Genomic DNA, 14720 nt, shown 5'->3' with positions numbered 1-14720 from the left:
ATTATGTAACTATACTAATGACTGTAAACAAATAGCTAAATTAACGAGCAAAAACCACACAGATCAAATAAATGACCGGTCTAGACTTTGTGCCAGAAGTGAAGAACATGATGTTACAGGCGGCTTTACCTGTAGACGACCTTATATTTCCCATCGCGACCCTTGTCCTTGAGCTGGAGCTCGTAGGTTGGGGCTTGTCCAGGAGACGCCGATATGGAAATTGAAGGCCATGACACAAGCGCAGAATGGGACTGCAAATTAGACACCTGAGGGGTCAAAATAAATAAAATTTTAAGAAAAACAAGCACTTCTAAATCAAAATCCAATTAAATAAAATTGGATATGTAATTTTTTTAAAGTATTAATAAAATAAAATAAAATTGTGGGGACTCAAAGTATTAAAAAATAAAATAAAATAAAAGAGTGAATTGTGGGGACTCAAAAGTATTAAAAAATTAAATAAAATAAAATAAAAGAGTGAATTGTGGGGACTCAAACTCTTAAAAAAATTGTTCAAGGGAAACAAGAGTTTAATTATAATTTGTATTTTTTTAAAGAGTTTAATTTATATTTTAATATAAGGGTCTAGAAGAAGATTAAACTTCAATAAGAAAAAAACTTGACGGTGCAAAATTTTTTGGCATGACGTTTCAATGCTAAAATATGCAAAGAAAATATTTACTCAAATAATGTATTCTTCACAGTTTTATTTAGCAATTCTCAAAGTCTTAAATTCCCCTTACGGCACTTTAAAAATGATCAATCAACTGATAAATAAAACTAAACTTTAAAATACAATTAACATTATTTTTGTTTATTGGAGATATTAAGGACACTGTCCCCAGAGGTGACCAATATTTGTGTAAGTTTCCTCTTGTGGCATGCAAAAAGACTATAACAAAAAGCTACCTAAAGACTCAATGTTGAAAAGTAAGCAGTGGTTTGAGATAATTGAAGAAATTCGGGTAATGAAAAAAACTGACATTTAAGTTAAGGGAATATAAAGACATCCTCATTTACACTCACCGGCCAGATACACCTTATTAGGTACACCTGTCCAACTGCTAATTAACGCAAAATTCTAATCAGCCAATCAAATGACAGCAACTCAATGCATTTAGGAATAGTCAAGACGATCTGCTGCAGTTCAAACCGAGCATCAGAATGGGGAAGAAAGGTGATATGATAAAGTGCGAATCATCTCTGACTGGTTTCTTGAACATGACAATAAGTTTACTGTACTCAAACGGCCTCCACAGTCATCAGCTCTCAATCCAATAGAGCACCTTTGGGATGTGGTGGAACGGGAGATTCGCATCATGGATGTGCAGCTGACAAATCTGCAAGTAATTGCATGATGCTATCATGTCAAATGGACCAAAATCTCTGAGGAATATTTCCAGTACCTTGTTAAATCTATGCCACGAAGGATTAAGGCAGTTCTGAAGTCAAAAGGGGGTCCTACCCGGTACTAATAAGGTATACCTAATAAAGTGGCCAGTAAGTGTATATATATTTAAATCTGAATTTTTAAAAAGGCAGTACAACAACAGTGAAACATACTACATTAGATAGCTGAGGAGCCACAGACAGAAGAAACACAGATTCAAGTTGTTATAAAACATAAACGAAAAAAGCAATACCAGTTAAACTAAAGCAATTTTCACTAAAGAGCCTGGGAGAAGATGAACGCAAATAACAGGGAAACCACTAAAGAAGGCAGACCGTTTGAATTCTAATTTATGATGTCTCTCCGGTACATCAATAAACGTAGGCAGCTGTAAATAGAAGTTCATTCGGGTGCCAAGGCTACAGCAGGCTCGTCCTCAGTGAATGAAGCATGACGAGTCATTCACAAAACAAAAAACATCTGTGTCTGAAGACGCTTCGGTCATCGCAAAACCAGACTATTTACATGACACTTGCTCGTCTGCATCCAAACGAAGCCATTTTGTGTTAGTGGCAAATGAAAAAAAGACCTACGAGGAGGAGTATCGTCTTCACAAACATCTTTGAGCAAGATGATCATGACGAAAGACTTTGCAAAAAAAGCTTCACTTATCAAACTGGAACGCCACAGTGGCAATCAGCAGAACAAGAAACCAAAACAGCATCCTCTGCGGAATATAAATGAGCTTTTAAGGGTGGGAGAATAACAGAAAGAAGCACAACTAAAGCTGCTTAGCCTGTAATATTGATTACAGTCAAAAACAACAACAAAAGGAAAATTACTCAATAAATTAATATATTTATATCCTCTATACAGTTAAAGTCAGAATTATAAGCCCCCCAATATATCTCCCCCCCTCCATTTCGTTTAACTGAAGATTTTTTTTTTTCAACACATTTCTAAAGATAATAGTTTTAATTACCAATTTTTAACAATGATTTCTTTTATCTTTGCCATGATGACAGTACATAATATTTTACTAGATATTTTTCAAGACACTAGTATTCAGCTTAAAGTGACATTTAAAATCAACTTGTGTAAGCTGTTTGGACAGAACTGTGTGTATGTATAGTGAGTCTACTGTCATATTAGAGTGATATAAACACAAAAAGATTTGTGTGGGATTAATCATTTCAGAAAGGCTTGAATAAACTCCACCACAGATACATCAAATAAACTTGCTTGGTATTTTTGACTAATGAGCTGTATCTCAGCTTCATCTGAGTCTGTCTCTATCACTGACTGCTGTTTATCTACTATAACGCAGAAGCAGCAGACATGCATGTGGGAACGGTGGGCAGGGAGAAGCAGCTCATTTGCATTTAGAGCCACAGGTTACAAAAACAGCTACACTGTACTCAGACACCAAAATGGGAAGATTCTATGCTATAATAAATAATCTGATGTTTATTTTGAGCTGACACTTTATTGACACATTCTGGAGACACCAAAAGCTTGTCTTACATCTTGTAGTTAGGTAAGTGATTGTATAACGAGGGTTTCTTCTGTAGACGATTGAATAAAAACAGTGCTTAAGGGGGCTAATAATATAGACCATAAAATGACAAAAAAAAAAAATTAAAAACTGATTTTATTCTAGCTGAAATAAAACAAATAAGAAATTCTGCAGAAGAAAAAATATTATAGGAAATACTGTGGAAAATTCCTTGCTCTGTTAAACCTCATTTGGGAAATATTTGGAAAAAAACATTGCCTAAAAACATTTGAATGATAAAAATTTTAATGACTGAATGTAATGTTAATGTCAATTTTATTTATAAAGCACTATTAAATACAACCAAAGGTTGACCAATGTGCAATTTTCACTAATAAAATGGCAAATCAAAAAGGTAAGTTTTCAACCTAGATTTAAAAACAGACAGAGATGATATCCATCTCATACAGAGGGGCAGAACATTCCACAATCTACGATCAGCTACTGCGAAAGCACGGTCACCCCAGCATTTCAGCATCGACTTAGGGATGCATAATAATCTTTGGTCTAATGATCGAAGAGACCAACCTGACAGATAAGAAAGTGCAAAGCCATTTTGTGATTTAAAAACCAAGAGAACAATTTTAAAAGTGACACGATAGTGCGCAGACCACCAGTGTAAAAGTATGTAAGACTGGTGTGATGTGGTTATGTTTTTGGTACCGGTTAAAAACATTGCAGCAGCATATTGAACTAAGAGTAAATGGAGAAGAGTTGCCTGACTAATCCCAAAAATATAGTGAGTTACACTAGTCCAACTTAGAAGTAAAAGCATGAATTATTTTTTCACTTTTTTTTATAGATCGAATAGGTTTGACTGTTGTTAAAAGTCAAAGCTGAAAAAAGCAGGATATGACCACTGCATTTATCTGTTTATCAAAACTCAAGCCATCAAAGATAACACCCAGATTTTTTTGTCTGAGTGAAAAATATATATATGCAAAATTATTTAAAAATTATTCCATCAAATAAATTCACAAGTAGGCAATTCATTCTTAATAAAAATCATTACTTGCATCTGGAAGTCAGAGAGCTCAAATAAAAAGATTTGATTCTTTTCCCATGCGAATGTTCTCTGACACACTCTTATCAGTTGTTTACTTCAATTTGCTATTTATTTTTTCTACAGTACAGTTCACTGCTTTTCTGCAGGGGTCAGATTGACCTTGCAGAGAAAAACATTACTATACTGAAGAAACGGTGTTTGTCTGTGATTGCTTCGTGACAAAAACAAAATCGAGTTAAAATTGTAATCTACTTTAATAAGAATAAGAACATGGAGGCAATTATGAATAATATCTTTATACAAAAATAGGGGCTTGGGGTAAAAATATATGAATGTAAATTAACTGCGATGAATAATATACATTAACCTAAAGTGCACTTGAATTATGCTGGATCTTTCATCACAACGAATCACTGTTTTCTGGCTTCTTTTTTTTTTAATTCCTTTTATCTGTTTGCTCTCAATGTGAATATACTGGAGTCAGTTTAACAGTAATGCAATCTGAATGTTTCAAAAGTAGATATCCTAATGTACTTTTATTTAGATGATCAGATTTCTCAATAATAATAATAGTAATAATCTGAACTCAATTAATATAGACATTTTTATTCATATTTGCGTTTGCAGTCATTCATTTTTTTATTGTTCAAAATATTTTAACTTTAAAATAAATAAATCAGTAGTGCAACAAATGTGTCTGGTAAAAATTCCAAAACAAGGAGATGCCAAAACATAAAAATCTTGAAATGATTTCTCAAAGTTTTATATATATACATACAGCGTACAGTCAGCAAAACACTCCTCTCTATATTATTTTCTCCGCTAACAGAGGTGTTTTGAATTACTTATTGAATGACATCCTTGAGGTAAATGTAATGTTAATTTTAACATGGTTTACATTGCGTCCAAACTACACACGACGCAGCACTGTGACACGCAATAAAAGCTTTCCTTTTCATCTTAAAATCAGCAAAGTGCAAAATATCCATTTTTTTCAACCATTACTTTGCTCTGGGGATGAAAAAACTGTTTCAAAGACATATAAACTCGACTTGAGTCTCATCTAGTAATCAGATTATCACAGAGAAACCTAGACTTTTCTGACTTCGAAACTACCTAGCAACAATCAAGAATACCCTTTAACTTTATATTCACTTTTTAAATTATTAATAAATGTCCTTACACTTTATATGTCTAAAATGAACCTAAAATAAAAAATACTTATACAGAATTTACTAATCATAGTTTGCCGTTTACTAACACATGTTGAAAATGAAGTTCGTTGTTAGCTCATGTTAATGTTTTCATTGAGTAATATTAACGAAGATGAATAAATACTGTAATAAATGCATTGTTCATGGTTTACTTGTGCTCGTAAATGCATTAAAAAATGATATATTAATTGAAACAACCTTATTGTGAAGTGTTACCAGAAAAGTAAAAACAGATCAAAATGTTTTATTCATAGCAAGACGGGAAACTAAAGCTAAAATTCTGAACTGCCTGGGGAATAACAGCAGGTATGGTCACTCAAATTATATTTTCATTCAAAACGTATAGCCTATCTACCATTTTACCATTATTACCTGCTTATTTTGATGTTTTAAATAAATTCCATCTTCAATTCATTCTAATGATATCCAGATATATTATAAATACTGCAAATACCGGTATGTCACTCTCATCTTTTTTTTACTGAAGGTTGTGTCTGCTTTAAATAAAAGACACTATCAATTCAATCAAAAGTATATACAGTCTAAATCATTTAAACCTCTGCACAATAACATCCTATTTTGAACATGTGGCATATTCTTACTGAATGAATGTCCTGAAGATTACATAATAGTGCAGCAGAGAGTTGAAAAACATATTGATGCGAGTGAGTTATCAATGATGGACTAATGAAGAGCTGCTGCCCTCTCCTGAACATTAATGGAAGTGCTTCACTCTGAACGCATCTGAAGACTATTCCTCACATTTCTCTTGACGTGCTTCATGTGTGTGGAGCAGGTATTGGCAGTTATGAGGTTGCTAGGGTATTTTTGATGGTTGCTAGAATTTTCTCTATCATAATCTGATTACTAGATGAGACCCGTAACTAGATGATGAATCGTAAATGTAACTATTACTTTAGAAATGTAACAGAAACACTCTCTTAATAGAGCTACATGGTTTGAGGTATTCATATTCTCAGAATAAACAATGCATCAAAACACATAGAAGATATAACATATTTATATACAATAACCACAATAATATAAAAATACGTTTAAATCAGCTCAATAATTCAACATTTTCATTTCATGAGAAATTATAAATGTGTAATAATAATAATAATAATAATAATAAAAATATGATTTATGTCAATTTAATATTGTTGAGTCATGGCCTGAGGAGAGTTGATGTACCTCTCCCCCACTTTATCTCCTGTACTTTGCTTTGATGTTTAGCTGGTTTTGGGGGTTTGGTATTTCACTTATGTTTGACAATGCTTTGCTCAGAGTATAAGGAGGAAAGATGACAGATGATCAGGGAGAACGGCTTTTACTCTGTATCTCCTGCACACCAGTTCATATGTTACAGCTAATTTTCTCTATACAGTATGTTATTCTACTGTTGAAGTTATTCTAGTGTTGAATGAAGCTTTGTTTCATTCTACTGTCTGTATATTTAAATGTAACTTAATAAACAACTTTGCCTGCTTTAAGGCGTTGAGATTCTTTCTCTTCATCAATGATAATAACTTTAATGGAGTCAGATTAATTACAATGGAGTCGGATAAATAATTGACTAACACGCCATCCTTCAACTGCTTTCTGTTTTTGATTATTGGTTCAGAAAAGCAGCGTAAGCTTCAAGCTTTAAAATATATATATATAGTTGAAGTCACAATAATTAGCCCCACTTAAAAAATTTTTCTTTTATAAATATTTCCCAAATGATGTTTAAGAGAGCAAGGAAATTTTCACAGTATGTCTGATAACATTTTTTCTTCTGGAGAAAGTCTTATTTGTTTTATTTCGGCTAGAATAAAAGCCGTTTTAAATTTTTTAAAATCCATTTTAAGGTCAAAATTATTAGCCCCTTTAAGCTATTTTTTTCGATAGTCTACAGAACAAACCATCGTAATACAATAACTTGCCTAATTACCATTACCTGCCTAGTTAACCTAATTAACCTAGTTAAGCCTTTAAATGTCACTTTAAGCTGTACAGAAGTGTCTTGAAAAATATCTAGCAAAATATTATTTACTGTCATCATGGCAAAGACAAAATAAATCAATTATTAGAAATGAGTTATTAAAACTATTATGTTAAGAAATGTGTTGAAAAAAATCTTCTCTCCGTTAAACAGAAATTAAGGAAATAAAACAGGGGGGCTAATAATATTTTTTTTCATATTGTATTTCTTCTTAACAATAATAATAATAATAATACTAATAATAATAATAGTAATACATTTTAATAATTAATACTATCATCAAATTATTATTTATGTCATTATATAGTATATAAATACAACATAAATAAAATTAAAATCTATTTTATCAGTCTTATTATTATTATTATCAATAATATCAATAATAATAATAATAATAATAATAATAATACTGATGATTAATATATTATCTAAGTTTATTCATATTGTATTTCTTCTTATAAATAATAATAATAATAATAATAATAGTAATAATAATAATAATAGTAGTAATAATAATAATAATAATAATAATAGTAATAATAATAATAATAATAATAATAATAATAATAATAATAATAATAATAATATCAACCTGAATCCAATTAATATGGATATTTCTATTCATATTTGCACTCATTCAGTTTTTTTATTGTTTAAAATATTTTAACTTAAATTATTTTAACTTAAAAAATGTGCAAAACAAGGAGATACCAAAACATAAAAATGTTTAAATATTAAGAGTATTTTTTATGTTAACAGATTTGTTTATATTCCCAATGCAAAGTCATGTGATAAATGCCTCAGCAAGCCATAAAATATTTATGGGGTGATAATCCTACAGGACAAATAAAACAATCACAACCAGAAGCATGAAATTAAAATGTGAGTGTTTGCCAGATTCGCTGTAACGTCTTGGTGTAGGGGAGATTTCTGAGATGCTGTATTTTTTTTGCTTATTTATTTATTTATTTTTTAAATCACCCACCTGAGGCTTGTCCATTCCTGATGGCACAGCCTGAACTCGTCTCGCTTCCACATCGTGATCTGCACACAAAACGCATCAAATGTAGCCGATCAGTCATAAATCAGAGCATCTGTGTGTGTGTGTCTGTAACATCTTCATGCTGGCTTAAAAAAAAAAAAAAGAGACAGAAAGACAGAGCACATAAATTGAGCATCAGCAAACTGAGATCTGGGGCATTATCTGATGGATGCTTCTTAGGTCTGGCTGTTACAGGGCCCGAGGGGCTCCTGCAGTGAGTCATGATCCCTGCGATGAAGTCGACACGACCCCAAACTGACCTCCAGTGTTTTCCCCCCAAAACAAGATGCTGTTAGGATGGGGAGATGGAGGATGTTTTCAGTGGATTCTTGATTTTAATTGAGGGAGGAGGAGGAGAAAGGATGGAAAAAATGAGAGATTCCAAGCCATGTATGGATTAAAAATGAGACAAAATAAGGTCAGAGTGGTCCTGAATTACTCATCGGATTTGAATGAGTCACGATAGCATTAAAAAACAATTGGAAGTAAAATACAGTGAAACTGCAGATTATATTTATCAGTAAAAAGCCTTAAACACTAATAAAGGTTTATCAATGAAATTCTGCTCACATTTTTCCCAAAACGACAACTTCAATTGTGACCATTTAGAAATAAATAATTATTAAAAGATAAATGTGACACTTAATTTAAATGACTTATTAAATTATTAAGTTTCATTCCTGTTTGTAAAAACTTCAGAATATTACACATCCACATAATTTATCAGAACAATACAATTATTTGTACATCTACACTACCTGACAAAAGTCTTGTTGTTGATTCCAGTTATAGGAGCAACAAATATTGACTTCTAGTTAATCATTTGGAAAAGTGGCAGAAGGTACATTTTTCCCATGAATAATCTGTTAGACTGCATCCTAATCGTCACAAATACTGCTGAAGACTTATTGGAACCTGCACGCATGGACCCAAGATTCTCACAAAAATCAGTCAAGTGTGGTGAAGGAAAAATCATGGTTTGGGGTTACATTCATTACGGGGGCGTGCGAGAGATCTGCAGAGTGGATGGCAACATCGACAGCCTGAGGTCTCAAGACATTTGTGCTGCCCATTACATTCCAAACCACATGTCAGGGCAAATTCTTCAGCAGGATAGCGCTCCTTCTCATACTTCAGCCTCCACATCAAAGTTCCTGAAAGCAAAGAAGGTCAAGGTGCTAAAAGATTGGCCAGCCCAGTCACCAGACATAAACATTATTGAGCATCTCTGGAGTAAGATGGAGACATTGAAGATTAATCTTAAAGAATTCTGGGAGTCCTGCGAGAACGCTTTCTTTGCCATTCCAGATGAATTAATCAAGTTATTTGATGAATGGATGCAGTCCTCCAAGCTCATGGGAGTCATACACAATATTAATTCATTTACCACTGCACTATGACTTTATATTCTATACTGTACATTATTTCTGTTAAGTGACAAGACTTTTGTCTAAGAAAAGTCAGACCTTACTGTCCTAATTAAGTAATTCAAAATCAAGGCATGATCATATTTTATTTTGGTAAAATAAGTGTAATCCAGAGGCCTTTGCCTTTCATATAAGCCACTTCTGATACCAAATGATCAACTAGAAATTGTTATTATTTGCTGTTCCTAAAACTTCAATAGGCCAACAAGACTTTTGTCAGGTAGTGTACACATATAGATTCAGTACGTTTGAATATTTCAATCAAAAAAAAATTAAGCAGAATTATCTGCTAAAAAAAAAAAAAAAACATTGTTCAATCATAAAAAAATTGACATTTTAAAATAATAAAAAAGCATGTTTGGATGGACTGGTCTTTCATTACTATCTTTTTATGTCTTTTAAATTATTTTACTTATGAAATTATTTTTGATTATCATTTGTATAAAAATTATTACAGATTGTTTAAATATTTTTGTTCTGTTTTGTGCTTATAAAAAAATCAAATAATAAACTAAAAAATAAAACAAAACTGCTCTTTAAAATGATAATAATATTATTGCATTTCTTAAAAAACATGAGAGACTGATCATGATCATGAGAGACTAAACAAAAGCTACTTTTCCCTAACAATAACTTGGCAAAAAAGGTTTAAATAAATGAACAGTTCAACTTCAATATACCAAAGACTGCTGAAGACTAAAACCCAAGTTTATAATATATGTATATATACAATAAACTTATAAGACTAAAACCTTCTGACGTCATTTATTTCAGCCAGAACGGAGTGTCTTCTCTGACTGTCCACAAATCATCTCTCTGTTTAATTGTCCATGGCTTTTCCCTGTGCATTTCACTACGGAAAAGCCTTGTGCTGTCACTGCAGACAGGAAGAGATCTGGCTCTCATTATGTGCTGCGGTTTCGCCACAGACACACTACAGACACACACGCACACAGAGGCATGGGAACCGATCGTTCACGAGAACAAAGAGCAGAGTAAGATAAGACATTAAAGAACAAAGAGGAAAAGAGCGAGACAGACTGAGTCGTTTTCAAAGGAATGATGAAAGGAAAGGATGATATGGAGAATATGGAATCTGCTGCATCTGATGCAACATGTGGTCCACATTCTTCCACCATCTGATCCCAGAACAGATCAGAGACCCTCAGCTGTGCAGAATTCACAATGGAACACTGTATACTACATACTTCAAACGAATACTGTATAGTAGACATTTCAATTAACACTGTATTCTATACACTTGAATGAATAATAGTATACTGCATGCTTTTATGAATACTGTATACTACATACTTCAAATTAACATAGCAGACTACAGTATGTACTACACACTTTAAATGAACACTATACTACACACTTTAAATGAACACTATACTATACATTGTAAATGAACACTATACTACACACTTTACATGAACACTATACTGATGTACATACTTCAAATGAATCCTGTATACTGCACACTTCAAATGAATCTTGTAGACGACATACTTCTAATGAATATTCATATTGTACAGTAGATCTTTCAATTAACATTGTATTCCACATACATCAATGAATACTGTGTGATGCATGGTTTTAGAAGTATTGCATACTACATACTTATAATTGACATTGTTGACTAGACACTTTAAATGAACACTGCATTCTACAAATTTAAAATGAACACCATACCACATACTTTCAAATGAAATATGTACACTAAATGAATATTGTACAGTAGACATTTTAATTAACACTGTAATCTAAATACTTGAAGAAATAATCAAATACTTCATGTTTTTATGAATATTGTATACTACATATTTCAAATTAACATAGTAGACTAAATAATCCATACTTTTAATGAACAGTGCATTCTTCATACTTTGAATGAACACCATACTACAAACTTTAAATGAACTCTATACTACATACTTCAAATGAATCCTGTACACTACATACTTCTAATGTTCATATTGTATAGTAGGCATTTCAATTAACAATGTATTCTATATACTTGAATGAATAATCGTATACTGCATGCTTTATGAATACTGTATACTACATGCTTCAAATTACCATAGTAGACTACATGGCACATGATTTAAATGAAAGCTGCATTCTTCATATTTTAAATGAACACTGTATACTACATACTTTAAATGAATCCTGTAGACTACATACATCTAATTACAATTCATATTATGGTAGATAATCCAATTAATACTGTATTTCCCATCAATGAATACTGTATGCTGGATGCTTTTAAAAGTATTGCATACTACATACTTCTAATTAATATTGTTGACTAGATATTTTATATGAACACTGCATACTTTAAATGAACACTATACTACATACTTCAAATGAATCCTGTATACTACATACTTCAAATGAATACTTACTTCACTGTACTGTACACCTACTTCTAATGAATAATTATATTGTAAAGCAGATAATCCAACTACACTTAGTATTCTACGTAAATCAATGAATATTGTATACTAAATGCTTTTATACATATTGTAAACTACATCATTTAGTTCAAAAGAACACTGCATTACACATACTTTAAATGACTACTGCATGCTTTTATAGATCTTGTTTACTACTTAATTTAAATTAAAATCGCACTCGACTACATACTTTAAATGAATAATGCATTCTACATGCTTAATGAATATTGCATAGTTTGTTTGTTTATTGCCCAATCAGCAACTTTTCATGGCAAGATAAACAGAGATAAAAACAAATTTACAAAGTAACTTCAATAACAACTTCATCTTTTTTATAAGATTTGATACAAAACTTGTACATATATTGCACATATCATGTATATTAAATATTGCACACTACATATACTTCGAATGAACAGTGTATACTTCATAATTTAAATGAACACTTTATTCTACATATTTACATGAATACTTATATTAATTGGATCCTTTTATGAATGTTGCATACTACATACTTTAAATGAACACGGCATTCTATTGTATAAATAAAATGATTACTGCATACTACATACAGATAAATATACTACATGCTTCTGTGAACACTGTATACTAAATACTTCAAATGCACAATGAATAATAAGACTAAAATACTAGAATGGTTCGCATATTTACAATATTATAAAATAATTACTTAAATGAGGCTATTGATTTTTATGGAAACCATGATTAAAACAATCCAGGATTCTTGAATTAATCAATACATTTTCGTAATAATATACTGTCACTTTTGGTATGCATTAGAATGCCTGTGTCACTGAAGAGGCTGACTGTATTACTCCAGAAGTGGGCGCTCCTCCATATCCCTACAGTACTTGCTTCCTGCACGATTTACTGTATCCAAAGTGTAAGTGTCACACCAAAGAGTAAGTGCTGACACTGATATAACATCTCAAAAACAAAGATTTTGTTGACTCAAACTTTTGTGGCTTTAAAGTGAACAGATGTGCATAAGACTGTTGAGTCATCACGAAGAGTCAACAGCTCTGCCGGCTTTAACTTGTGTCCAGCTGGAAATATCCTTTGTTTTTGTTTAAATATGAATATATATATATATATATATATATATATATGAATATATATATATATATATATATATATATATATATATATATATATATATATATATATATATATATATATGAATATATATATATATATATATATATATATATATATATGAATATATATATATGAATATATATATATATATATATATATATATATATATATATGAATATATATATATATATATATATATATATATATATATATATATATATATTATATTTCATATTTAAACATTAATAAACATTTTTCAAATATATGCATGCATGTGTGATTTACATACACATAATAAATGTACACAGTACATTTATGTGTACGCAATATACATGTACACACATATGTTATGTCAATACAAAGACTTATTTGGGATGCGATAAACATAAATGTTTGCCCAGCACTACTATCATGTGGTTCCAAACCTTTTATGACTTTTCTTTTTCTGTTGAATTCTGCGAAACATATTTTGATGAATTTTGAGGATCTGTACCCATACGCTTATTTCACACGGCCGCCATTTTAACAAAAACGAGGCCACAGTGGGAAGAAACCCATAGGAAAAGTATAGGTTCATAGGAACATGCTGTGGGTTACAAACCTCCAGCTGTTGCCGCAATTTCAAAGTGCAACTATGGTGTAAACATCACTTTAATATCATTCAATTGAAAGCATATTAGGGATCAAACAAAATCACAATGTCTTTAAGAGTAATACGCTTAGGTGTCCTCCTAGGGTTCAATTCATGGCACCAGGTAAACACTATGAAGATGCTTCCCTGATTCAGCCTATGTAACCCTCTGAGCGATAAAACAATGCAGTCCTCTGTAGCACGATCTCGTGTTGTCTGTACTAATATTATCCCAGTAATGAAATTTTAAAAACGTCCATTCCCCACTAACATTTAAGCGCTTTTGAGCGCTTTTCTTAAACAGCTGATTTGCCATAGTATTCAGCAGTGCTCAACAGAAATGACTGTAATTGGTCGTGAAGGTCATCAGTTCACCGCTCTTCACCGAGTGCAAACAGACACACGGACACTGGAGCGTTTTAAAGCCGCGATGATCTAAACATTGGTGAAGTGCAGTAAACTGATGACCTTTCATTACAAAAATTTAGTAGCATGATGAGTCTAATATAGTGAAAGAATCAGTTCATTAATTTGAGTTTGATTAATGCTATCTAAAAGGTGTGTTTGGTAAAGATAACGTTAGCTAACTAGTGCCATTTCCCTTAATTTAGCTGAAAATGAGGTTCAATATCCCTTATTAATTTCACTATTCATTCAGAACGGACCTTCGGGTCACTCATTCGCTGATAAGATACACATCAATACGCCATCGGAGACGCTGTTCCTCTGTGACTTAAGGTGATACTTCCAGGTTTCTTTGAACCACAGTCTCGCTTTCGCTTTTAAAATGATCTAGTCTAGTGACATCCACAGAAGTAAATACTATGAAAGTCAATGGCATTTTTCAAAATATCATCTTTTATGTTCAGAAAACAAAGTCCTACAGGTGT

At 31.7% G+C, this 14720-nt stretch overlaps 1 protein-coding gene across 1 annotated transcript in view; it reads right to left on the bottom strand.

The window, feature by feature from the left end:
- fndc3bb (fibronectin type III domain containing 3Bb) overlaps nucleotides 1–14720 on the bottom strand; it is a 126882-nt gene that overhangs the window by 42250 nt on the left and 69912 nt on the right. Inside the window, exons 7-8 of the mRNA XM_056450266.1 lie at nucleotides 8138–8196; nucleotides 130–266 (exon numbers count right to left, since the gene is read on the bottom strand). Coding sequence (XP_056306241.1) covers nucleotides 130–266; nucleotides 8138–8196 — 196 coding nt within the window. The remainder of the gene's footprint in view (nucleotides 1–129; nucleotides 267–8137; nucleotides 8197–14720) is intronic.

This window comes from Danio aesculapii, chromosome 24, assembly GCF_903798145.1.
Source record: "Danio aesculapii chromosome 24, fDanAes4.1, whole genome shotgun sequence".
Classification (NCBI taxonomy): domain Eukaryota; kingdom Metazoa; phylum Chordata; class Actinopteri; order Cypriniformes; family Danionidae; genus Danio; species Danio aesculapii.
Note: the sequence above shows the minus strand (reverse complement) of the source record. Positions and strands in the feature narration are given on the sequence as shown.